Below are 27673 nucleotides of genomic sequence, written 5' to 3'. Positions count from 1 at the left end.
TTAGTAACTGATTAATCTCCCCTAAGTGAACAAAGCATTACATAAAACTTTTATTTGTACAAAAGCTATATTTGTTCTGCTAGGACAAACCAAAATGCATACACACTGTTTGAAGGCAACGGCGGGTATAAAAATGCAACAATGGCCTCAACTGCTGTAACAAAATGATATAAATTGTTCATATACAGTAGGACAGTAGGCTAATGGCATCCTAGCATCAGTCAAAAGCACTAGCAAGCTGACTGGGTTGGCACAGCAGGTCTGAAAGACAATAAAGACTAAAGTGCAAACGTAACTAGTTGAAAACAATCTCCCGCTTGTGTCCCTCCGTTATGTTTTATGTCTCTCAGTTACAACTACGACTCATGGTCAGTGCTGTAAAATGTACTATAGTGGCACACACAAAATGGAACATGGCTGTTTTTCATGCTTATCCATAAGTACTGTACAATCCTGACACCCCCCCCTCCCCCCCCCATCTCTCTCTCATTCATACATCCCAAATCTCTCTCTTTCTCTCTCTCACGCTGTCATATCTGTTTGGACCCTCCTTCTAGTTCCATTGGCATGAGCAGTCCAGAGGCTCTTGGAAGTTGTAGTCCACTAGTGTGGAGTTGCGTGAGCAGTAGAGTGTGACCGAACGGGTTTGTAGTCCACTCTCGCGACAGCACTTACAGAACCTGGCGTGACTGTTGATGTTGAAGTTGAATATGGTGGCAGACGGACATTTCCCGTCACATGAATACACTGTTACCTGCAAGAGGAGGGAGAGAGGATGAAGAGGGGACAGGAGAATTCATAATGCCGGACGAAAATTCATAATTGGAGACATTTTTTACAGACTGAGTTTATCTTTTTTTTTTCTTTAAATGATTTCTTGTCCTTTCCCATCCTAAAGCCCATCTCCCCATTTTCTTTCTCTCTCTCTCTCACCGGTGCATTGCTCCTGCAGTCATCCTTTCGAATGGTTGTGCGGATGGCCACACGCTTGCATGTCTTACCATCCTCTTTACCTATATACATGTTCACACAGAATAAGACGTACACACAGAGTAACACTCAGATATAACTCTGCACATACAGTACCCTCTGAATAGCACTGAGATACACATGAACACATTATTAATAACTCATTAACACACCATACCTTTTACCTTTCACACCAGAAAACATTAAGAGGCATGCTAAAACAAACACACCCAAACCCCCCCAACCCCCCTCCCCTAACCCTAACCCACACATACACACACGCACACACACACACACACACACTCTTACTTTGATCATTTGCCACAGAGGCCTGTCACTCACACACCCTGAAAGGCCTATTGAGTAGGGCTCTTTGTTGCCCAGCAGTAGGGGCTTGCTTTGATTGACAGCTGGGTGATGGGGGGTGCAGTTCTCACACCAGAGATCCAGCTCTCCTATTGGCTACTGACCTAAGCTTGACCTTACTTCTTAACCAATCAGAGCTAGTGAAAGGGATGGGGACTGGAATGTCTGAGAGCAGTAAGATGATGTCCAGCTTCTTCTTCTTAATAGACCATTGTGTTACATTGGAGCTTTTTCTGCCTCACAATTGGTTTAAATACTTTTATTTGATCAACCCTTTCTTTTTGATTTAACATCACATCTTGCCAGATATAAAAAGATTATGCGCTAGAGAATTATGCAAAGTTAAATGTTGTTCATAATGTTATGATATGATTTAGGGCTTAACCAACAGAAAAGCAGAAAATGCAGAGACAGACAGACAGACACACACACACACACACACACACAAACACAAACACACACACACACACACACACACACACACACACACATACGAAGCTGAACAGTGAAAGAGAATGAGTCAATGAATGTCAGGATGCGAAAGAATCATTGTGAATGGGAAAAGTGCAAGGTGGTGGTACCTGTGTCACAGTTAGTACTACCAGTGGGTGTTACGGGATTAATGGTAAACGGTAAAACACCCACTCCAGAACCTGGGAGCATCGTCAGGACCGCAGCCGTCCGGTTAAAAGAACGTCAGGAGAACACACACAAGGTTACGTTTGGTTTAGAAAACACAGTTTAAAAGTCACACACAAACACACAGAGGATGGAATCAGTGCAGCTGGCATGCACATGGATTTCACTTTTCTTTGGGTCACTCCGGGCAGCCAGCCAAAGGAGGCAGTCATTTGATGTACTACAAAGAGCAGCTCAGCAGGGCAAACTCTAACCCCTGCACCATCTCACATCCTCATTGGTCAAATGCTCACCATGGAGCACCCCGATTGGCCAAACTGCAAGGTCACTGCTAAAGCAGGCAAGCGGGCGAGGCTGCAATGCCAAATCCACAAAGAGAAAATGTCACCATTACATGTTTATTAATGCATTTAAAAGGTATAATTCACCCAACTTGCAAATGTCTTATTCCTACATATCATTTTGTAAAGTAGACATGGAAAACAGTCTACAGACCATCACCTTGAAAGCAGAAGTTTTGGAGGTTATGTATTGACTTAGTATTTACTATTAAATATTGACTACAATCATGTTTTATCCTTCTATTTAATTTTTTTTAAATTTCATTCATTATTTCATTACTTCATTACTTGTGTCTGAGCTATGGTGGCTCTCCAGTATGTCAACGGAAGATCTGGGGACAAACCGTGAAAGCAAGGGATTCTGGGAAATGTAGTGATTAGGCCAACAACAGGCTTTTACTCCACCCTCTACAACAGGCCACACCCCCAACCACTCAGCCAATAAGCCCATCCACTGCCAGGCAACAAGGCGCTCACCCCTCTGATTGACAGCTGAAAGCGTTATGAGAAGCATCTAAGGCTTTTGGTGACTCACATGTCCTGCAGCAGCCGTCCACATAGCTCTGAACCACGCCGCCGTTCTGTAACAAGAGCACAGGATGAGACAACAAAGATAATGGGAAACAAATGCAAAAGGCTTTGAACATACACATTTCCATACATAATAGGGGTGCATCGATCGGTTTTCAATCATGTGCCATTATGACCATTATGATCGGTTTCAACTGCTTGATAAAAAAAATTTGCTGTATCAGGAAAGTGGTTGAACGAAGCCAATTTGTGGCACTCAGCAGGATGTTTTTAGTGTAGGCATGTGGCATTGACAGTTTATTTCTGATGTTGTGTTTTGAATTTCACTGCCTATGATCATAGATTAGAACAGTTTAACATATTGGACAGAAGGCAAATCCTATACTGCCACTATGAAAAACTTTTATTACGCACCAGTGGCAACAGGTGAGTAAGCACCTGAGTCAACAAGCACACACTAAATCAGATGTTTGGATAAAACATCTGATTTATTTACACATGGCCAGCTATGTCATGCAGCCATAAGAACAATATGTAAATATTGGCCCCAGAAAACCTAATCAGTGCATTCCTAATACATGGAAAAACAAACAAAGGGCATAGCAGTGTTTTTTTTTTAGAAAGTTTGTGAATGTAAATAACCAATGGCTATAAGAGTTTAACCCATGTACAGTACAGGTAGAGGTCCTGACCTGAATACACTCTGTATCATTGAAAGGTGGGCAAACCACTCCAGAAGCAAGGACCACCGCTCCCACTGATGTTTCCATACAGTCGTAACGGGTACAGTTATCCACCCAGGAACTCCCTGCCTACACACATGCATACACACACACACACACACATACGCACACAATCAGAATCGGTACTGATCTGAGAAAGGAGCTTTGATTATGTGTGGATGTAGATGTGCTTCTTCTTACAGTGAAAAGTTCTGTGGTTCCGTTGTCGTTGGTGAAAGAACAGGAGAGGTTTTTACAGGAGCCGCAGCACACCTGAGGGTCAGAGGATGCTACGTACACCTGGTGCTAAAAAGATGAAGCGGGAAAAAGGAGAAAGAAGTATAAGTAGGGGATAGAATTGTATGGAAGATGAAAAAAAAAAGGAAGAAAGTAGACGTGAAGGTGACATTTGAACAGATAAATTCACAAACATGCTTTCCACAATCGATGTTTCTGCTATACCAAATTGTGTTGCATACATACCGGTCCACATTTCTGGGAGCAGTTGACAGAGGAGATGTCCATGGCATAAAAGCCAGTGTCTGGATCTCTGTTATGCAGGCAGTGGACGGTGTAACACAGCTCCCCCTCAAAGTACTGAACCAGAGACTGGCCTGGGCCCAGCACCGTCATCCCCTGGAAAACACACACCTCCGCCTTCTCTATACACACACACATGAACATACACAAACATATGATCAGTAATCATCCTTGATGTGCTAGTAACAAATATACGTTTTTATGGTAAATTGGAAGGTTAGGTTGATGGCCAGGGAGCATGTAAGAGTAAGAAGCGGTGGAGAAAAAATGCTGTCGCTCAGCACACTTTCTTCAGGTGTAGTGTGTGTGTGTGTGTGTATTTTTGCATGTACTGCACGTACGGCATGTATACTGAGGGCAGCCACAGTTGGTGCGGCTGTCTGGAACCTCCACCAGCACCTCCCCCTAAGAGAAAACAGAAGGCTGGGTTACTGACTTAGCTAGCTTGTGTTTTCCTCTAACAAAGACTTGGTTAGAGAGTGAGTTATTGATGCAGGTTTTATTTGCTGACTTACCACCTGACAGACAGGGACAGCGCTGTCCTCACATTGGCACTCTGAGAGAGACAGAGAGAAAGTAAAACAGAGGAGTAGCGTGAATGTTTGCACATGACAAGCATAATAATTTCGAAGATAAAACATTTTAATTTTACTCCAAACAGCAGTGAATTGACACCGACAACAAATAGGAATGTGTGTGCGTGTATATGCGCAGGTGTGTGTGTGTGTGTATGTGTGTGTGTGTGCTTATACCACAGTGGTGCTGCGGGCAGCAGCTCCCAGGAAGAGTAGTTTGAACCAGAGAGAGACCAGGTGCACAGCTCACAAATGATTCAGGACACAGGTTGACATCACACACTGCACAAGGGAGAAAGTATAAACATGACTTTGAAGACACACACACACACACACACACACACACACACACACACACACACACGCACATAGTCACTCACACTACCTACCACAATGGTACTGTGGACAGCAGCTGTTGGTGGAGTTTAGATCCACAGCCAGAATTTCTCCATGCGAGCAAGTTGGAACAGGCTCAATACATGATTCGCACACTGCAAAAGACAGAAAACACAAACTCACAGTTTTGCTGGTGTAATGGATGGAGGGGCCATGACAGATGTGCCGACCTCATACCAAAGCCTTTCAGTTTTAGACGGACCGGTTATTGACAATTAAACCTTACCACACAGGTAAGAGTAGCAGCAGGATTTGTCCTCCCTGACCTCGACTAGGAACTGATCTTCTCTGCAGTCTGGGGCAGAGACAGGAGAACACGCCATGGGGTCGCACTCTGAGGAAGACCAATCGCAACACAATGCTTAGTGAATGGAAGGGAACGGGCCAAATATAACATGCAACAGAAAACTTTGCAGTAAAGAGTAGAAAAAAGGGAGTTTGGTCTCACCACATCTGTACTCTGGGCAGCAGGACAGAGCGCTGTAACCGATAACGAGTCGGTTACCGTTATCACAGGGCGGAGCCTCGCTGTCGCAGATGGTCATGTTGCACTCTGACAGGGCGTGAGGTGGAAAAGAGGAGAGGGGAGGGAAAGATCATTTAAAGTGTCCCATGTGCATACAATGGCCCATGGAAATTCAACAAAAGAACATACTATTTAGTGTTGTGTTTTTCACAGGCGGGTCAAGGGGAGAGGATGTCATATTATTATAAAGGGTGAGACTTGTGGGGATGAAGAGGAATGAAGGGATAAGATTCAACCATGATCTTTTAAAGGGAACTCTTGGCCATTAGTCATCTTGGGACCAATCGCCCGCTCAAGTGCCAAAGAAGTCATTTAAACTGGTAAACTCACCACAGATCTTCTTAGGGCAGCAGGCTCCTTCCTCCAGCACATCTAGTACGTACTCTCCCTCCCTCTCACACAGCGGGGCAGGGACGGCACTGCAGTCTGGTTCAACAGCCACCACAGAGCCATTCTCCATACACTTGTACAGACAGCAGCCTCGAGCAGAGCCATTCCACACCTCACCAGGGGCCCGGGGGTTACCCTCGTTATCTGTGCACACTGGATAACCCAGAGCCGAGCAGACACACTCAGATCCGGCACGGCCAATAGGTGGTTCCAACACTCCAACAATATAAGGAATGATGTGAAGCACAATCTAAGAGTCTCTGGCAGACGCGTAATCACTCCGTCACTCACCACAGCGTTCCTCGGTCACACAGTAAGGGGAGTCGGCGCGGTGCAGGATGGTTCCACTGCGGCACACACACTCCTCTCTGATGTAAGAGCAGGTGGTCTCCTCGTAGTACTCTCTGTTCTGACAGGTGCGGCTGGTGCAGGTGCTCACACATGGCTGATACTCCTTACCAGGGGGACACCGCAATGCTACGGGATGACAGGCAGTTAGCGATGCATGAGCAAACGAGAAACACGAGTGAATCCATCTGTGCGCGTGTGTGATATGGGTGTGTGTGTGATGTCTCGGCCTGTGTCTCCTTACGGCAGAAGTTGTGTCGTCTCCAGCTGATGCAGACTTGGTGTGTGTAGCAGACTGCCACGTACGCCGCCAGGAAGTCACACTGGTGATCCTTATAATGCAGGTCCCCCGCCCACATTACGTCACAGAACTGTTCTGGAGACACCTGCAAGCACACAACCGACCATCAAGTCATGGCAAATTAACCCAACACCTTATAGAACGCGGTGTGTTTGTGTGTGTGCAGCTACCTTGCTGTGGCAGGGCGTGAAGGCTCTCTGGTGAAGCATGGTGAGGCAGTTGGAGCAGTCGCCGGTGGTGCAGTTGTCTCCGACCCTGCGTGTGTGTTCGGTCTCGTCGGTGGTGGGGACCCTCCAGGCCTGCAGGAACAGCACCATGTCTCCCACCTCTCTGACCACCGTGCCGTTGGGCAGCTTCAGGTCATCTGCCGGGTTCCCATCACAACAACCTGGCACCGCGGGCAGACAGAGGTAACGTCACCGCGTGGGTTGGTCACCTTTGTGGCTCCAGGTAGGTGTAGGTGTGTGTGTATGTGCATGTGTGGCAGCTGTACTTGCTGCACAGACATTGATTAATTAAAAGACAGCGATATAATGTGTGTGTGAAACTCTCTAATTAAGTGAAATGGGTCTCAACATTTCAAAGTGTCATAGCCTATAATCACTCAAGTCATAGTGATGCGCCTGGTTAGCCATTAGGCCTTTAGGTGCTGATAGCTGGCACTTACATAAATTAAGCTGGTGTTGATGTAGTCAGAGCCTGGTATGAGTGTGTATGTGTGTGTGCACTCACCACACAGGCCTCGGGTAGGTGCAGATGCATTATTGGGAGCAGTGTACTGCAGCACCATGATGCCAGTGCTGTGGTACCACTGTATGCTGACGCCTCCAGGTGTGTGGATCAGGTACATGCTGCCTGTGTCGTCCACATAAAGAGACTGACGGGAGAACGGGAGCCTGGCGGCTCTGTAGTTCACTGACACCTGGAGACAGAAAGACACACACATTATATGCATGGGGGAAATATATTTATTTGAGTTAATTTAATTGATTTAATTGAGTTGAGGTAGAGTACAAAAAGGCAAAGAAGGTTACCTTGCGGTCCAGTCGGTTGATAATGATTCTGTAGGAGGAGGTAGTAATGTTCAGCTTCTTAAAACACAGACCAGAGGTTCCACCTGTAGGACTCTGGGAGATAAAATGAGAGAAGGGGAGCGATAGGGAGTGCAAGAGAATGATATTAAACGCATTGATAAAAGCTTTTGCCCCTGATGCAAACACAACTGTCTGATAAATAAGGTAGAAGAAGAGAGTGGTACTCACAGTCCGTCTGATCAAATTTACACTCTACAAAGAAAACAAAATACAATTCACTGAAAGCAACCAGCACTATTTGGAAGTCTATTAGTATAGAGTTCAGTTCATATTTCAGACTTTTATGTTACCTGGCTGGTTGGACATTTCTCCACAGTGCCGATAATAGTCTCCCTGGGCAGGTGGACCAGGATGTAGGAGCCATTGTCATACAAAGCCACGTTGTTACCATCAAACGTGATCACACGCAGGTCCGACATCACGGAGCAGCGACCTGGCATAAGCAATTACAACAACAAAATTGAACACAGTTGCACTAAAACAAGAGCCTGAACGGTTGCAATCATACAAACTGCTTGCAGTATTTATTCATTATACAGAAACATGCCCCAGTCTGCCTCAAGGGACACAAAGAAGACCTGTTTAATCACATGTTGCTGATGCGAGACCGGATCCCAGGTCATCCGGGTAAAGGATGATTTCTCCAACAAAATGGATATATAGCATTATGGAATCCAATCCTTCATGTGTACTTACAGGGGCACTGCCACTTTGGGCAGCAGGGGTCTGTGTTGGTGAGGATGGGCAGGCCCAGCAGACTGCAGTGGGGCTGGGTGGTGTTGTAGCGGCAGTGGAGAGAGGAGTTGTGGAGCAGCAGCTCTCCGTTGAAACAGATCAGCTCAGCACACTCGTCTATACGATAGGAGTATGGGGGCTATGGAGAGAAATGCACACATTTTATTTTCTTTTTTACAATGCATGTTTGCACTCCACTCCACAACACTTATGTATGGCTTTCTGTAGACTTTTTAATGTAGATATGACAAAAATTTGCTCATCATTTAGACTGCTGTAAATTTGCTTTCTTCATGTCTCATATCTCCATTGTTACATACTGCCTATATACTGATACTTTTGATAATGGCTCTATTATTTCATATTGGTATTTTTACATTATTACAATGTTATGTTTATACTCATATTTCTCTATATATAGCACATATTTACTAATCCATATCTAAGTAAGCAATCAACAGTCAAAGGAACATCTGTAAGAAACAGCTGTAAATAAATCCATACATGTAAGTAATCCTTAGTCTTCCCTATACTTCCCACTCACACTGTCAACTTTAACGTGTTGAAATTCTCAGCTGCATTTGTTTATATAACCCAATTTTTTTAGATTCTATTTGTATGTATATATTCAATTTTTGTCTACTGTATCCTATGACCTTTGCTGCAGCAACGACCCACTTTCCCCACAGTGATCATTAAAGTTTCATCCTATCCTAACCTATCCTAACCTATCCTTATTCTTTCCTTTCCTTTCCTTTCCTTTCCTTTCCTTTCCGTTCTGTTCCTTTCCTTTCCTTTCCTTTCCTTTCCAATCCTACCTTGCACTAAACATTCACAAACATCTAGACACATAAAGGCACAAATAATAGGAAAACCGTGTCTGATATACTAGGGAATCACTCTTACAATTTTTGAACACATTCCAGTGTTATCACCTCTGAGATTCAGGGGGTAGTCTTGGTCAGAGTCTAGGCCAGGACACACTCTCTTGACACAGATTTATCTCCCAGGTGTGTGTGTGTGTGTGTGTGTGTATTTGTGTTCGTGAACAGCATGTGTCTGTACGTGTATCTGTTTTGTGGCTGTGTGTTAAAAGTTTAGCTAAAACAGAAACACTTACTGTACAAGGGGTAGTGGGCAAGAGGAAGGGAGGTGTGGTTGACACTTCCTCTGTTGTAAGAGAGGTTTCGGGGCTTGTGGTTATTTCCGTGGTTACGGGCTCAGTAGTGGTCAGCTCGGTGGTCCCGGGGAACGGTGTCGTGCTCGTCACGGCAGCTGTCGAGGTGTCTATCGCGGTGGTGGTCTCGGTGGTGATGGTTGTATCAATTGGTACTGGTTGAGGAGTGGTTGTGGTTGCGGTGTCAGGGACAGGAGTGCGAGTGGGGGAGGGGGTGGCGGTGGGGGTGGCGGTGATGGCTGCAGTGGTGATGGCGGCTGTGGTGGCGGGCGGCCGTGCGGTGGGGGAGGTGCGGGGAGGCAGCGTCGGGACCAGGGTGGCAGTCGGAGTCGCGGTGGGAGTGGTAGCGGTGGTGGCGGTGGGAGTGGAGGGAGCCGCGGTGGAAACAAGAGTCGTAGAGAAAGGAGGGGAGGCGGTGGAGGGTGCCGTAGTGGCCTCGGTCACAGTGGAGGGCGTCGCCCTGGTTACCGTGGTCGCCGCGGTACTGACCCCTGGGGCTATCGTGGTTCGGGTGGGTGTCGCTTCGGGGATGCCGGGAGCGGCTGTCTCTGGCGGGGTGGAGGGAGTGAGAGTGGTGGAAACGGGTGCTGTGGAAGGCGGGGTGGGAGGAAGAGGAGGACCAGGAGGAGTGGGAGATGTGGGTGGCGAGGGGGTGAGCGAAGGGGTGACCCGCTCAGTGACTGGTGCTGCACTGGGGGTAGTGGGAGGCCTAGCAAGGGCTGTGGTCGTGGTGGGCCTGACAATAGCGGGGGAAGTAGTCGTCACTCTAGCAGTGGTAGTAGCAGTAGAAGTGGTGATGGTGGTGACAGTAGTTGTAGGCCTTCTGGTAGTGGTAGTGGTAGGCCTTCTAGTAGTAGTAGTGGTGGGCCTTCTAGTAGGGGTGGTGGTAGGTCGTCTGGTGGTGGTAGTGGTAGGCCTTCTAGTGGTGGTGGTGGTAGGCCTTCTAGTGGTGGTGGTGGTAGGCCTTCTAGTGGTGGTGGTGGTAGGCCTTCTAGTGGTGGTAGTAGTAGGCCGCCTGGTAGTAGTAGTAGTAGGCCTTCTGGTGGTGGAAGTGGTAGTTGGAGTGGGAGTCGTGGTTGTAACTGTTGTTGGTGCTGTAGTGGTTCTGTTGGACCGCGTCACATACTCAAAGGGAGTCGGCGTTGGGGGAAGGGACACACCTAGAGGAGACAATATCCCAGTTATACATTTTATTTTTAATTTCTACAATGTCTAACTCTGGATAATGACAAGAACACCCCACTTACAAGGCTAGATCTATTTATTGTATCAGTTTAAAGCATCCGTCTTTGTCTTTGTGCCTTCTCTGGTGCTAAGTAAATAAAGATTGATTGATGATTAATTGATTCTACTGTGTGGGAACTTTGAGACACCAACACTCACAGTCCTCTGTGTAGACACATCTTCTGGTGACTTCATCAAGGACCATGTTCTTGGGACAACGTGGAAAGCAGCCCTCCACACTGTAACACATACAGAAACCATTTCAACGCTTGAGTTAAGCATGAATTATTTTGGGTGTAGACTGAGAGTGCTTTCAATGAACTGAGCCGCTTACGGCGGTAGGAAGTGGCAGCGTGTGGCATCTGGGTCACTGCAGGTGTGAACACACGGACTAGCACAGGCCTTGTAGCGCCACTCACACATCATGCGGTACGGAATCACAAAATTGCTCTCTGCCAGAGGAGAGAAAAACACTTGATGAGTCAGTGTGTGTGTGTATGTGCAGGCGTGTGTGTATATGTGTGTGTGTACATGCATGTGTTTCTGACCCTCCAAGGAGAAGCTACTGCTGGTTTTGAAGCCCTCTGAGTTGTCGTATCTCTGGGCTCTCGCTGCTGTGCGTGTCAGCGTTAGAAAGACTCCAGGCTGGCCGACAAGCTCGAAGGAGGTGTGGCCTGGCAGAAACAGCCCCTGGTGCTGGATGAAGGTTGCCGACCGACTAAACTCCTCCCCCCGACTCCAGCGCTCCATTTGGAGCCGGCTACGCCCCGACACAACCAGGAAGTAGTTTGGCCTCTCTGCAGACTCCAGTGACACCACAGGGACACCTGGGCAAATGGGGGAAATTAGTGCCAAATCAATTAGTTGATCGGCGTACAATTTATCAATTATAATTTTGATAATTATAATTAATAATTTTAGTCATTTATAAAGTAAAAATATCAAACATTTGCTGGTTACAGCTTCACAAGTGCTTGCTTTTCTCCGTTTTATATCATTATAAAATTAATGTTTTTTTTGGCTAAGTAAGCAATTTTACAACATCACTTTCAGCTCTGGTAACTTGTGATGGGCATTTGTCATTATTTTTGACATTTCATAGACTAAATGATTTATCGATTAATCAAAAAAATAATCGATACATTAATCGATAATGAAAATAATCGTTAGTTGCAGCCCCAGGTGAAATGGGGGTTAGTCAGTGTGATTGTGTGAATGTGAATGCTCACGTGATGTGCGGTCCTTCTGCAGGCCTGCTGTGACCATGAAGTTGAACAGCAGTCCTGGGGCAGGCAGCTGCCCCGGTCTCTCTCTCACCAGGGGAAACAGTGAGCTGCTGGTGCGATTCACCCCAAACATGGTGTCATTATAGACAGCACTGACCAAGGAGAACGGACCATCGCCCAGCTCTGTGGGGAAGTGAGAGAGGGGTTGAGTGTAAATGGGATGACTTGGTGCCATGTCAGTGGGGGACTAGAGTTTACAAGTTTTGAGAATCCACAAAAGGCAATCAATAAAATAGCTGCTCTACGCTGACTAACACTCACTCATACTTACCTTGATTATAGTATTCACAGTCGTAGGCTGGAAAGAGAAAGATAATTCAGAAGTTACAAAGTATTTCAACAGCACAGGGATAATTAGAAGATAACAACAACAAGATATTATGGACTATGGATTACTGATTGAGATTAGTGTGTTAATTAATGTGTGTGTGTGTGTGTGTGTGTGTATGTGTGTATTAGGAGTGGGGTTAATGCATGAATGAACTCATCAATTCCAATTCAACTGACAACTTGGAATTGGAATTTCAGGAAGTTGAATTTAATTAAATGAAATTTTGTGAAATTCCATATATATATATACCACATATTTATCACATCTGAGATTGCATGTAGTGTTATACATTATCAATACTGAATATCATAAAATGTTAAAGGTACCTTTCAGGTGGTATTTGATGCATGTACATGTAATCGTAATACATACATTATGTTACAATACGTTTAACTGTCTTTTATTTGATTCATAATGTTTGATTTATAATGTTTAGCAAGTCAAGACAAACTCTCTTAGAATTTGGAATTTCGTGGAATTTAATGGAATTTAATTCTGCTTCCTGTCATTCCAATTCAATTTCAATTCCAATTCCAGGAATTGGAATTGGAATTTACCATGCATTCTCAATTCAACTGACCCTGGTGTGTATCTGTGTGTGTACTCACGGCAGACAGAGGGCGATCTCCAGTGTATTGTGACCCCCTGTTGGCAGCATTTGTGTGCGTAGGCAGCAATGGAGGTACAGAGACACTCACAGTCACCCCCACGGTTACAATTACAGGTGTCTGTCAAGCAGTTCCTGTAGAACCAGGCCACATCCACCTGGAAGGAGAAACACACACACACACACACACACACACACACACACACACACACACACACACACACACACACGCACAAAGTGAACCAGGTCAAATCTCACTGGGGGAGACTGGGGGAGGTCTTGGTTAGGGGGTGAGTAGTCATCAATAATTCAGACTGGGAATGAGTGATGAGATATTAGTACAAAGGAATGTGGGTCAACCTCTGGTGCAAAAGGGATTAGCTGAGAGCTATGACAGACAAATCGCATCAACAATGAGCTGGTCAGTCCAACGGCAAGGCTAATTGGGCCTCTGTGTCTTTGGTACTGGCTACTGTAATGCAGCACACATCAACAGCACAATTAATCACAAAGGAAACTTTGATCTCTACCATATAATTTTAGAAGATTTAAGAAGCACAGAAACTGAGGAGGAAGAAGTAGCAGCATGCTGAATCCTGTCTGGAGCTGCAGGCAACCGTTTAAAATCCTAAAATGTATATATATGGCTCCATCTGCTGGCCACACAGAGAATTATATATTATGAATGTTAGCAATATCCTATCTGCTTAATTCTGGGATTTGTAATAGAACATTTAGGTGTGCGTTTGTGTGTGTGTGTGTGTATGTGTGTGCATGCGTTCGTGCATGTGTGTAGTGTTGCATTTGGTGTGGTATTTGGTGTTTATCTCTGAGGAATAGTGCTTACTCCCTGGGATCAGATAAGAGTGGTTCCCATAACCCCTCACCAACCCTTACTCCACTGTTGTGAGCAAGATAACCTTTGCCACAGCTGCGCAGCATTCACTCTATACAGACGTTTGTGTGTGTGTGTGTGTGTGTGTGTGTGTGTGTGTCAGTGTGTGTGCACTCACCACGTTGTGACAAGGTGCAAAGACATCGCTGTAGAGAAGAGCACACTCCCTCTTGGCGTACGGCTGCCTCCCTAAGTCCCCTTCACACGGTCGCTTAACTACATACTCACTTTCACACTGACACACACACACACACACACACACACACAGAGAAGGTGATTGAGTGTCTGATTACTCTTAAATATCACGCTGGACTCAAGGGAGACAAGTACACAGAAATTAGGGGAGAGACTGAGAGCTGGAAGGTAAGTGAAAGAGTGAGTGCGAGACAGACAAAGACGGAAAGAAGAACGAGGGTAAAGGCAGAATTCGGGGCTGACGCAATGACGGAATTAACTGATGACTGACTTCATTACAGCCGACTCGTACCTGTCCCAGGGCCCAGCTGTCTCCAAAGGTCTGTGCGTTGTTGACTTCCATGTGGCTGGAGGTGGTCATATCGTTCACCGTCACGCTGTCAAAGTTTCCGCACAACCCACTGAGCAGGCCCTGGAGGAAAAGGCACAAACTGAGTCATGTTTTCGGATTCCTTTCATGATAACGGTGAAACTCTGAGGACTCTCTCAGGCTCCGTTATAGCCTAAAGGTGCTGCGAGTCCGCACCTTCCACTGAGGTCCAGCTCTGATGTGTACAGTGGTCTTGCGGTCCCAGAGGATGGTCAGGTCCTGGTTGGAGAAGTGGACCACAGTGTAGTAGCCTGCCTTCCACAGCTCAAACTCTGACCCTCGACCCACAACAGTGGACGGGCTCTGAGGCAGAACAAACAAATCACATGGTTAATAGCAAGAATCATCTAAACTGACATATTTTTGAGTGTAAAACAGACAGGTAGATAGCTAGATCGATAGAGAGAGAGAGTGTGTGTGTGTGTGTGTCTGTGTGTGTCTGGTGCGTACAGGGTTCCCAGAATTGTCTGTGAAGTAGATCTTGGTAAGTCCCACATGAATAACCAGTATTTTCATGCACACAATGCCGCTCTCATAGCAGTCCTTGTTTTGGGCGACTATGGACACCTCGTATTCTTCTGCACTCTGGAGAGAGAGGGAAAAACACAGTTATATTCACAGTGATTACTCTTGGTGACACATCTCAATAATACAGCGGTCTCCTCACCTTCTCTCATCTTTCTCCTCTAATCACAACACATTGTTTATTTCTTTATGTCCCCATTAACTGACGCCACAGCAGCCAGCTAGTGTTCCTGGGTCCCACAGATACAGTCGTATCTATAGTATCTATATAGCTACACAGAAAAAGATAACATGTAACAGGCGATCGCCACATGGCGGATTCGAACTTGGAACCCGATTCTCCCTGTTCAGTTAAACAGTGTCAATGTGGATGAATGAGAGGTGACGAGAAGAGGAAGCAACTCTAGGCTATTAAGATACAGCCATGACCTGCTTCCTCATTCTTTTGAGGTCTGCGCCGTGGCTGGCGGTCTGTTCGCTCTGAATTGGAATGTCTGTTCTGCTAATTCTAATTCTATATCCCTGGGAGCGCAGGAGCCCTGGGGTTTGCCGCGAACACTGGCGCCTTTGTGCCGCTACAGCTTTGCACAACGTCTGCTAGCATTACCTTGGCACTCACACACACACATACACACACACACACTCACACACACACACACACTTCAATCTGCTCTAATTAAAAACCACTCTCTCTTCCAAGATTAGAAAGCGAGCTTCTTGGATCTGCTTTCCCAGATCCCAATCAGTCTTGGCCAGGAAATGTCCAGGATGCTCCTCCTTTGCCCTTAAACACATACCACCTCTCGCACACACACTCCTCTGACACATTCTAGCACATGCACTCTGACACCCACCTGCCTAGCATTTCAGTGCCCCAACGAAATCCATATTTTTGTCACTGGATTTCATTACATCCATCTGAAAAATGTATTTTCACACACAAAACTCAAACGTGTGTATATACACATGTACACCAGGACATAGATACAGATACAGAGCCAGAGGCACACACACACACACACACACACACCCTTCACTCACTTTGAGCAGGTAGACCTGGCAGTCAGAGTAGTAGTCATACTCCAGGCCGTCGAAGGTGTGGTAGTGTCTGTCGCTGTACACGGTACACACAGCTGGACACGGTAAGTAGCTGCAGTTGAAATAGCCACGGTGACACACACTGATGGGACGGAGAGGTGGACGCCCATGAGGAAAGTAGAGAGAAAGAGTCCAGAATCACGCCATACATAACAGTTAAAATTCTAAAAGCAACATGGTAGCTAAACATGGTAACACATAACCGTATCCCTCCTGAGAGTCAGGGGTTTTTAGTAGTAAGGGAAAATACCAATGGGGAGTACAGTACAAGGGTTATACCATTTGTAACATGGGGTGTCCACAGTTTCTCCAGGCAGGTACTCGAGGCCCAGCCAGGCACAGGGACAGTTCTCCGGATAGTAACACTCCCCATGGTGCAGCACCAACCTTCATAGACAAAACACACCTCAGGCAGTAGGCACACAAAACGCACTCAGAACCCAACTTGCACAGTAAGTTTCCCAGTACTGTAAAGCATAACCCAAGAATTAGAGAAGCATGTTTGTGACCAGAAGTTTGAATCCCGGACCCGCTGGGGAAACAGCGGTGGGGAAAGTGAATAAGAAATGCTCAGTCAGCCCTCCCAGGATAAATAAAGGTTTAAAAACACACACACAATAATCATTTTAGAAGACAGCAAGTCCTTGTATTACCCAGGAGGGCAGACACAGCCGGGGATGCAGGGTGTGTTGGGAGGGCAGGTGAGGTTCAACATCAGGTTACGGCAGGTCGGCTCACAGGCCACGCCTCCTCTCTGCTCGGTGCAGCTGTGGAACACCTTCCCCTCAGGACACTCCCCCGTCTCTGCCATTTCGGGCTCTGCAACACACACACACACACACACACACACACACACACGTACACACACACAATCAGGGAAAATCAGTCCCCCCAGTCCCAACATCAGCCACAACAGCCAGTCATGGGAAACAAGTTCCAACTTCAGACATAAGGCTCTTGATTTCAGCAAGGGGGAACACAGTCTGAAACGGCACTTTGTTGTTGGAACGACTGCGAGGAAGGAGAGCAGGAACTGAAGGAAGGGGGGGGGGGTGAGGGGAGGGGGGTTTACCTCTTTCCTCTGGCACACACTCCATCTTCCCATTTCTGCACAGGCTGATGGAGGAGACAGGAAGGGAGAGAAAAGGGGTGAGTGTGTGGGAAAGAGACTAATGTTATCAAACACAAGGTTAGTTTAAGTGCTCCACGTCTCATTTGAGAATCACTCAAGCTTTTACTGTGATCTAGCAGAGTATCAGACTGACACTGTGTGTGAGGATGTGACACTGTGTGGAATAGTGAGAGCGAGCAGAGTGAGATTTCAGCGTGTCGGACCAGGTCAAGGCCAACTGCGACTCACCAGGGGCCGGAGGCACTGAAGGTCACCTCCCCAGGCTGCGACACACCACCCATGGTGTAACAGTGACACTGAGACCTGAGGATAAACTCATTATTTTAATTAATGAGATTTACTAATGATGATGCTCTGTGTGTGGCTGTGTTTGTCTGTGTGTTTCTACTAGATGGCAATTTATGACCGTCATTACGATGATATACGAGGTGGTGAATTCTTACAGCTGCACGCAGCGCTGGCGCGCTTCGTCATAGTAACTGCCCTCTGAGCAGCCACACCCCTCAGCACAGTCGTCAGGGTTACACGTCTCCGTGCTGGACAGAGCGCGACAGGACCGGCCGCAGGAAGACACACAGGAGTGGTACAGCATGCCTCCGAGACACACCACCCCTGAACGCACACACACATACGCACGCAGACACAAACACAAACACACAAAAAGTAATACACACTTTATAATACCCCAGTGCCATTCACCCCCCACCACACACACACACATATCACTGCTGTCAAGTGAAAACCTTGTATCTCCAAAATGTCAGCTTTTCAGGAACTAAGAAAAACTGCATTGTTTTTAACTTGAGGACCATGCATTTTTGAGTTTGTCTAATTGGTTTTGAAAAGGTTTCATTAACCCTGGTGTTATAGAATTTTCTCAACCCATAGAGGAGCATGTAATCCTTCAACTGAAGTTAAAACATGAAAATCACTAAAATTGGAGTTACGTGGTTTTCACCCAACAGCAACAAATTATGCTCATATCCTTATGCTTCCACTTGATGTCACAGTTCCAATCTGTGGCCATTTTGGGGAGTCCCTTTTAGTAAGTATTTAGGACACAACGCTGTGTGAATAATTGCAACTCAGAAGTATGAGACTCACCACACTCAGAGACGTGTGATCTGAAGTTAATGTCGACCCCGTGTCTGGCGCAGAGGTAAGAGTAGTGAGCCAGCACCGTGCACAGACAGCTGGTCCCGCAACGACAGGCCTGGTAGCGGCACTGCTGCTGGTAGAGGGTCGGACTGACGTAGCCATGGCACGGAGCAAACACACTCCCCATAAGCACCTCACACAGAGACGCATAGAATACTGGCACACACACATAACAGGGTTTAACACATTTGGATCTATACTCTCTTTGCAGTTCAGGTCTGAATAAGTTGAGATGGTCTGCAGCTATATCCCAGTAATCCTCTCCACCTTCCCGATATCTAAACAAGGTGGAGAAATAACAAGTACAGCCACAATAAAAAGCAAAACTTACCATTGTGCTGGTTCATCTCACATGGGTCTATGATGGGCAGGTTGACTGGAGCTAAACAAGCGGACGACACCTTCCAAGCATTAGCATGGAGCTGAGGCGTGCCCTCTATCATACCTGCTGGAGACCTACACAGACAAAACAACATCATCACACAGAACGCAACTTTCAGCGTTGACCTTTACGTAAGGAGAACTTGCTTACAGGAAGTCATCTCGCAGATTTCCGTTGAAGGTTCCGCACAGGCCAAGCGTCAATCCACGCCATTGGCTGTCCAGCTGCAGATAGACCCGCCCCCCTCGGCCGTCATAATGCAGCCGCAGACCAAGCCCCGCCTTCAGCTGCGTGAATACAGAGGTCAGCCTCCGCACCTCCACAGCATCTATTTACCCAGGAAAAAAACATCAAAACCCATGATCACAGCTGAAATAACTATGAGAGGCCAGTCCTAACAGTTATTTTGCTAGGTACAAAGGGTCATTCTTTTAATGCAATGTTTTTGAGAGTTGCAGTCTGTGTAAAATATAAACTTGTGGTGATATATGAGGCTTTTGTGATCCCTACCGTCGATATAGGGCAGGATGGGCGCCGGGTTGACCCCGATAAGCACCTCCCCCTCTCTGGTCAAAGTGACCTGACGACTCACATCCTCGTCCAACACCACCGTCACTGACTGGATACACACCTGCTGCTGGAGACACACAGGCCAGACGGGAGGGAAGGTTACCTCTAGGCAGAATACCGCAGGGTGCGTGAGTGTGTGTGTGTGTGCACACGCGGACACATACTATTTCTGCATAGGTGGTGCACTGTAGTGTGTGTGTGTATGTGCGTGCGTGGGTGAGTGTGCAGGACAGGTAGGACGCTGCAATGTGTTGTGTGTGTGTGTATGTGTACACAAGAGTGCATGCTACCTCTGCACAGGTGGTGTATTGCAGTGTGACGGTGAATCTGCTGCTGCTGCGGCTCTTGGCCAGGACGTACTGACACGCCCCCGGCTGGAGGAACATCCTGCCGTCAAACGTCGTCACAAACACATCCCCTACCACCGAACACTCCACTAGAGAGAGAGAGAGAGAGAGAGAGAGAGAGAGAGAGGGAGAGGGAGAGAGGGAGAGAGAGAGGAGGTAAGGTGTCAGTCCTAATGAATCTGGATTCATTGTGTGTTCTTCTCCTGGAACTAATCGATCTGAACAGGAAAGGATAAACTCACCTGTGCAGTTGTTCTCAGTGCAGTTCCACACTCCTCCCATGCACACACTGTAAAGAGAAAATACAGTAGATTAACAGCATAAGCAGGTACTGACTGTGCTATATGCTCACTAGAAAAATGGGAAAATAATTCTACACACTGCAAATAAAAGGCTTGGACAAAAAAGTTTGTCCTAGTTTTTTAGTTCAGAAAAAATAATTTATTGCATAACTATATGTACAAAAGAACTAATGAGCAAATGTTTCAGCTGCATGCTTTCATCAGTGCTCAGAGCACCTCAGAGTTCTTTTTTCACTTGCACCTTTAGTTGGGCACTAATTTTTTTGACCTAAAAAAACTTTTTTGTCCTTGCCTTTTATTTGCAGTGTGCAGAATTATTTTCCCATTTTTCTAGTTTACAAAACTTTGATTCTTGCACCTGCGTTACAATTGGCCTTCATCTGAGCGCAATCAGCATCTTTACTTTTTTCTGTGTATGCTCACTATGAAATACAAGTACACACTCACCAAACACTGCAGCCCTGCTCGAGCACGTGCCCCTGCACATATGATGTCCCGTGGTACACACATGGACACTGAGAAACAGCAATACATGTTCCATTCTGGAGGATAAGGCCTTTGGGAAGGAGGATTGGAAAGGGAGAGTGTATTTGGAGCTCAACTAACTAAACACAGTTAACAAGAAATTATGAAGAGTGTGTGCTTTTTTGTTTAAATACCATCAGGACAGTAGCAGCCATCCAGACAATGCAGGTTGGTTCCCAGACACTCTTTCTCAAATGTACAGGTGGGTGGACAGCAACTGATACAGTCTCTATGGACAAAACTCTCCTCACAGCCATCATCTACATACAGACACAAACACCTGAGTTTAACACTAAAGGCAGATTGGCATGGAATAAACCAAGTCCAGCACTAAATTCGCCTGTTTAACTGGACTAACAGACATCTCGAATGAATTGGTCAAAACTGGTTTCACTGAGAATGTACAGCTACTCCAAGACTAAATGCAATTACTTAAATGAAACTTCCATAGAGGCATTTAACTTCAGATTTTTGTTGTTGGTCAATAGCTGTGTAGGAGAAAAGCCTGTTTGTGAAAAACATTTACAGTTACACAAAACTTCTAATAGCACTGATATACAATCTGCTCAAGTCATGATATGTAAAATTCACTATGAATTAAGCAGTGATCTTCTCTCAGCATTCATTTAAATGAACACCTATTCAAAGACATGCCACAAAAGTGTCTCCTGTAATTAATATGAGACAATTGTATGCTGTGTAAATGTATTTATGTCTTTTTGAGTGTCTCTGTTTATGCCTGACTGCTCAACAATTGTCTCTTTGTGCAATAATAAAGATTACCTTGGCCGTGAGAAAATAACTTAATGGTTCAAATTCATACTTTTTTAAAAGTGAAACAGTATAAGACACTTTCCTGAGTTTGAGTTTATCTATAATCCCAATTAACTTAAACATAACTTAAAAAAATAAGTACAGTACATCGGTAACTATAGTGTATATAGCTGTGGACCAAAATTGACAGGCTAATGTCAAGATCTGTATTGGTAACTTACTACAGGAAGGGAAGCTGTCCCTCCACTCTCTCACTGGGTATCCCACATGTGAGCAGGCTCGGGTGTACTCAACCAAAGCTCGACAAAATGTTTCCTCATCATCAGATCTGAAAAAGTATGAAATCGTTGTTTGGGAGCTTGCCTCTATTCCATTCAAAGACAATCTCTACCTGAGGAGACAAAGTTAAATACATCTAACCCTCATTACAGATGCTTTGACTTACCCACACAGGTCGGAGACACAGCTGGCCACAAAGGGGTTTGGGTCAATATTTTCATGACAGGATAGAAATGGGAAGAAGAGGAGCGCACTGCACTTCTCTATGGCATCCTGGACACATTAACATTAAAATTGGTAAGAATACACAGCACATAATACACTAACAGAGAGAAGAGAACACAAGTAGAGGTAAAAACTAGCCAGTGATGTTATCAGTCTCTCTTTATGTCTGTTAGCATGATAAAGTTATCCAATCTTTATTAATTCATGTATAGTCTATTAGATAGCATGAAAACAACAGTCAACATGGCTAACATTATGAGAGGCTGGCAAAATACAAAATAGATGTTTAGATTTGTTTCACCAATGATCTAAAAATAATACATTACAACACAGGAATCTGCAAGTAGAGAAGCCTGTTCTTTTTATTTATACCAAACACTCTGTGTGTGTCAGTAGCAGTGCTCAGTAAAAACTATGTTGCTGTGTTTTGTGGTTCTCACATCCATGTCAGACTCGGACTGGCAGGGCCCGTTGAAGTCGAGGTCTACTGAGGGACAGGCTCTCTCATGAGGCAGGTCCACCGCCCAGCTGTTACCAAACACTGCAGGCTCCTCTGTCCGAATGCCTAAAACACACAATCAACACACACACACACACACCCAACACACATGCACGCACACACACACATACAGACACAGATACAAAAACGATGAAAATACAATGAAAATACACAGACCATACGCGATCCAAACAGGCACAATAATTTCTCGATCTCTCTATATATTGATATCCATGAGCTTGAACATGAACAACAAGTCTGATCAAAAGTCAGGCAATTAAGAGGAAGCCTGACTGAAACTGTGTGTTTGTAGAAGCAGCATGTAAACTAGTTGCAGCTCTAGGGACAGAACGGTTCCACTTGTTTAGTTTCTCTCTCTCTTTGAGCTCATCCCTACTTCACTGAACAGCTCTCTACTCAAACCAGTGGGGGACCTCAGTTCAGATTACTAGTCATCCGAGGACGAATTCTTGCTCCTCCCAGCCATACAAACACAAACTATCAGTCCTGCCCTGTCTCTCTCTCTATCCCTCCCTGGTCTCTCCCAGCCCCTTCGCTGCTATAATTGGCCCGATGCACTGTTGAGCGTATAATAATAATAATTGTGGTGAGTGGGTGCTGAGAGAGGGGATAAGAGGGCGAGGGGCCGGTCGGGCCGGTCTTACCACGAGCAGTGGTGAGGTCATCGCTAGCCAGGTGGTTGAAGTTCCCACACAGGCCGCAGGGGGCGCCCTGGTGCTCCTCGCTCATCTTCAGGTAGACGCCCGAGCCGCCGTCCCAGGCCAAGGAGAAGCCGAACACAGTCTTCACCAGCAGGTAATCGGCCAGCCGCTCGATAAACACACCGCCTACAGTCTGAGGCAAACTTAGCCTGGCATTACACACAGGCACACACACAGAGACACATTCATACACCCACACACACACAGACACACACATACATAGACAGGGAGAGAGAGAGAGAGAGAGAGAGAGAGAGAGCTCTGTTTTTGGAAATCATGCTCTATTGTGCTTCTTGTGTGTGTGTGTGTGTGTGTGTGTGCATGTGTGTGGGTGGGTGTGGGAGCTGGTGATTTTTTAAGGTGTTTTTACATTCGTTTTCCTCAGTTGTGCTGCTACATGTTTCTGAATCTCGAAAGTCTATCAATGTCGTTTTCTCTCTCTGTCTTCCCCAAACACACACACACACACACACCTGCGGCCTCCCTGGTGGACCTGATATCCCGAGATGTGGATCTCGTCCTCATTCGGGAAAAACAGGCTGAGGGCTCGTGGGCACAAATACACACTCCCATCACACACTCTGCTGTTGTGGATCTGAGAGGAGAAGAGAGAGAGAGAGAGAGTGAGGAGATAGAGAGAGAGAATAGAAGAGAAACAAAGACAGGGTCACACAGAAAGAGGCACAGAAATTCATTAATAAGGATTAGCCACGCTGTGTAACTTGAACTAGAATTCCAAAAGATACAAAATCACCTTTCTGGTAATGAGGCTGCCACTAACAGCCACTGGCATGCATTCTGACTTGCTGTATCAACTCTATTCACCGAGGCTATAATTATCTAACAATTTATTACACAGGATATTATCTCTCTCAGTTAAGTAGTTTGAGATCTCTGCACTCTTACCCACACTGTGTACTGTGGTGTAGCCGCGTTGCAGTCTTGGGCCAAAATGTAAGAGCAGGTTCCAGGGAAGTAGAAGTAGATCCCATCAAATGTTTCGTAGTGGTGCTGACCCCACGACCTGCAGATCCCGTCTCTATCCTGGCCCTGGTTAGGTACTGAGGAGCAGACGGGCAATTCACTTAGAGAGAAGGTCTGTTATTATAACGTAGAGCGTCGATTTCATTTGTACACACAATCGAGGAACTTCTACAGCAATGAATATTTAACTCAACAACTTTGGGCAAAGCTATATTGGAACACACAATCACACCTCATTATCCATCCCATCTCATCTTTCTCCCATTGCTTCCTAGAACTGCGCTGTAGAGGATGAATACCTCAAGAGCCAATTTTCTAAAAGCCGCTCTGTTACAGGAAATCCCCGCAGCCGGCGATGCCAAGACGCTATCTAATGCCCACCGCAAAATCATAGAGAGAGAGGTGGGGATGGACAGGGAGCTGTGTCTTCTGTGATGACAGAATAAGTGTCAAAAAGAATCTTAGTAATAATCAGTGAACGGTTTGTCATGTTGGTGATAATTCAAAATGGCATATTTTGCATGTACGGTGATACCTTAGGGTAGATGCCCATTACGAGATGTCTTAACTAATTAACCGAATTTCCCCATCCCAATTCACATTTTTAAGATGTATGTCCTGCGGCATCAGCTGTGACTTTTCACCCTGATCTTCAAAAATTTGTAAGAAACAGACTTCTATCCTAAGTTGATTTCTACTGTGAGGAGGAGGAGTCTCCTTGAAAATGTGTCTGGGATGGAAACTTTGCTGATTAATTGACTCAAGAAACATTGTGGTCCCTCTGGTCCCACTTTTATCCACTTCTTTGACTTTTTGGTTTCAAGTGAGACTTGTGTTCCTCATTTTCATCTCCTAGTAACTAGTCTATTTCAAGATTCCTTTCTTATACCAGTTACAACAATGTGCCTCGGTTCAGATACAGGTCTCTCTAAAACTATATTGTCTCTTACCTGCATGTGTCAACACTGAATAAGTTAGTTGAAATGAAAAATGTATATACAATAATTGAGAGCTGAGATCCTATCATTTACTGTATAAGGAGCCTGTTCAGACTATAGAAACCAGAAACTCCATCACTCAGCCCTTATTCTATTAACTTAGTCACATGAATTATATATCTTATGCTCTAGGGAGTTTGAGTGTGTGTGTGTGTGTGTGTGTGTGTGTGTCTGTGGTGGATGGATGTGTATAAATGAGAGAGGGAGAAAAAGAGAGAGATCTGGAGAAATCTGATTATTAATGCTGGAGTGTGTGCAGGTAATTAATGTTTGTTGAATGATTGGAGAGTCCGTTTCACTTAATACTTACAGTGTGCATGTGTGCATACATGTGCGCACACACACACACACACACAAAACAATCTCACACACACAACATTCCAGTATAACTGAGGGTCTTATTGTTTACTACATTATTAAATAGTTGTAAGCTTGCTAACCAGCTGATCTATTACATACGAGGAATGGTGCTTGTCAGTCAACCATGAGGTTTCCTGCACTTCTGGATGAGACTCTCCATATGTGTCTGAGATATCAGACAAATCTGAGCTGACACCAAAGAGATATGTGTGTGTGTGTGTGTGTGTGTGTGTGTGTGTGTGTGTGTGTGTTACTCACTGATCTGGCAGCGGTCGCCCAGTGCCTGGAACTGAGCACAGTCACACACACCTCCTTCCTGACACCAGCCGCCATTGAGGCATCCGCAATATTCTGGGAAAGACACACACACACTCAGATTCACTCACCCCTGTCTACCTGGATAATGACAGTGTTGTTAGTAATAGTGCTTGTGCCTGTGCGTTCGTAATCAATTCATAAGCAATGCGCCTCTGTGTGTGTGTGTGTGTGTGTGTGTGTGTGTTTACCTGAAGAGGCGTCTCTGGCTGTGTAGTTGTGTAGGACGCTGCGTGAGAGAGCGCCCTCCGACAGAAGCGGCCTGTATGTCTTGGAAAACAATGAACAATAAACACTTAGAGTAGTTCCTGCAATAAATACTTGAGATTTAGCAGCATCAGTGACACTGTACTGTATTGTTGGCGTGCCTGCCTCCTGTAAGTTGAAAGTTGCATCAGTGTGTGTGAGAGAAAGTGCATTGGTTATTGAGTGTGTGTCATTCTCTACAAAGACAGCTTTGTGCCGGTTAGGGTGTTGTGCGCATGTGGGTGCCCTGACCTCCTCTGGTTCTCTTAGGTGTAGTGTACCAACCTCCTCCCCGAGGAGATCCCGTTTCCTCCGAAGTGCATTAGCCCTTCTGCACACACACAAACATGCACATTAGTGGGAAGAAACAGTCAGAGGGGAGACTTAAGTGCACTTTACACCACTTGAATTCAAACTCCAAACCCCTCTTTTTTGAACCCTCACTCGCACACATACAAATGCACGTACACACACACACACACACACACGCACACACCCCCACACACACAGTGACCGAAACAGTAAGCGCAAAAGCACTCAACAATGTCAGTCTATAAATCATGTTAGAATGACATGTAAAACATCAAAGGAAGGAATTTCTAACAGATATTACATATATTTTGGTCATATTTTTGATATCAGTGTCATTGATTCGCCTTCTTCCTCTTAATTACCTCTGTAGTCTTCCCTCTGTCTCTGAAAGCTGGCTGCGAGCTCCTAAACATAAAGATATACATTGAACATGAAAATCATTATCATTATCATCATCAGTTATTTGCCTGATTTGAAGTCATCAAGATCTGTAGCTATAGGTAGATCCTGAGGTGCCCAATCACAAACAGCTGAGTAAATCATGTCTGTGTATTTTTGTACAGTCTATAGTCTGGCATAATGATTTAGTTGGCATATATATAGGCATATTAGGACATTAGAACAATTTAAAAAAGCAATAAGGGAGTGGAGTGTTACACATGCTTTATTGGTCATATTAGAAGTGATTATATTAGCCCTGACAAACATCACTATGACATTCCTATAATATTCCTATAGGGACTTAAGAGTGTGTTGTGATACTGAACAGAGTTTATAGTGAATCTAGCGTTATTTGATGGCGTATTTACCTCATATGGTATCACAATAGTATTCCTATAGGATATTACATATATTTTATACTTTTGCTGTGGTATTTGTGTAGCATCCTAAAATTTATTACAGGAATACAACATTTATTTTTTTGGTAAGGGAGAACTGTCAAGAGTCAGACTCACCCTCAAGTATCAGCAAGTGGGAGATTGAAAACGACATAAGAAGAAATCGTTTCACAGTCCACTTTACGTTCATCTCAGAGTCCGAAACGAAGTCCCACCGAAACGTTAACGGTGCATCTCAGTGGTCCCGGGAGTGAAGGATCTAGGCTGGTTTGGTCGCACCAGGACGATGCACGGCCGTACCTGTTGTAAACCTACCTGGGCGGATGACGAGTACACCTGTGTGGGCAGGTAAGCCTACGCTGCTCTCTGTCACTCCAACATCCTCAGCCAGTGACAGCAGACAGGCTCGGGTATTCACCTCTGTGTGGCTGTGTGTGTGTGTGTGTGTGTGAGCCCGCAGGTCTACAGTGTGGCCCCACCACGGAAGTTTTCCCTCACTAGTATTTCTGACTGGCCACATGAC

At 45.5% G+C, this 27673-nt stretch overlaps 1 protein-coding gene across 1 annotated transcript; it reads right to left on the bottom strand.

Annotated features, from left to right (window-relative positions):
* otogl (otogelin-like) lies at positions 1-27340 on the bottom strand. The gene is made up of 60 exons (XM_078283131.1): positions 27268-27340; positions 26674-26716; positions 26285-26330; positions 25945-26023; positions 25697-25789; positions 24003-24157; positions 23570-23691; positions 23040-23245; positions 22316-22440; positions 21817-21923; positions 21593-21699; positions 20732-20857; positions 20520-20628; positions 20013-20059; positions 19714-19859; positions 19364-19490; positions 19004-19181; positions 18803-18927; positions 18418-18627; positions 17757-17925; positions 17542-17616; positions 17254-17297; positions 16835-17000; positions 16461-16568; positions 16125-16263; positions 15009-15143; positions 14715-14861; positions 14481-14600; positions 14112-14228; positions 13100-13256; positions 12432-12458; positions 12104-12283; positions 11423-11701; positions 11209-11326; positions 11034-11113; positions 10448-10810; positions 9747-10006; positions 9594-9707; positions 8435-8612; positions 8029-8171; positions 7907-7930; positions 7679-7771; positions 7377-7566; positions 6815-7032; positions 6588-6729; positions 6287-6472; positions 5936-6148; positions 5528-5632; positions 5306-5413; positions 5073-5174; positions 4861-4965; positions 4624-4664; positions 4450-4513; positions 4052-4230; positions 3770-3874; positions 3539-3658; positions 2851-2896; positions 1917-1988; positions 934-1013; positions 1-754 (listed from the first exon to the last, which is right to left on the bottom strand). Exons 1-60 carry the CDS (start codon positions 27338-27340, stop codon positions 554-556), a joined length of 7737 nt encoding a protein of 2578 aa, XP_078139257.1. The 3' UTR covers positions 1-553.
* Positions 27341-27673: the final 333 nt, after the last annotated feature.

The sequence above is a fragment of the Centroberyx gerrardi genome, chromosome 4, assembly GCF_048128805.1.
Source record: "Centroberyx gerrardi isolate f3 chromosome 4, fCenGer3.hap1.cur.20231027, whole genome shotgun sequence".
Classification (NCBI taxonomy): Eukaryota; Metazoa; Chordata; class Actinopteri; order Beryciformes; family Berycidae; genus Centroberyx; species Centroberyx gerrardi.
The sequence above is the reverse complement of the archived record's forward strand: the minus strand, read 5'-3'. Positions and strand labels throughout refer to the sequence as shown.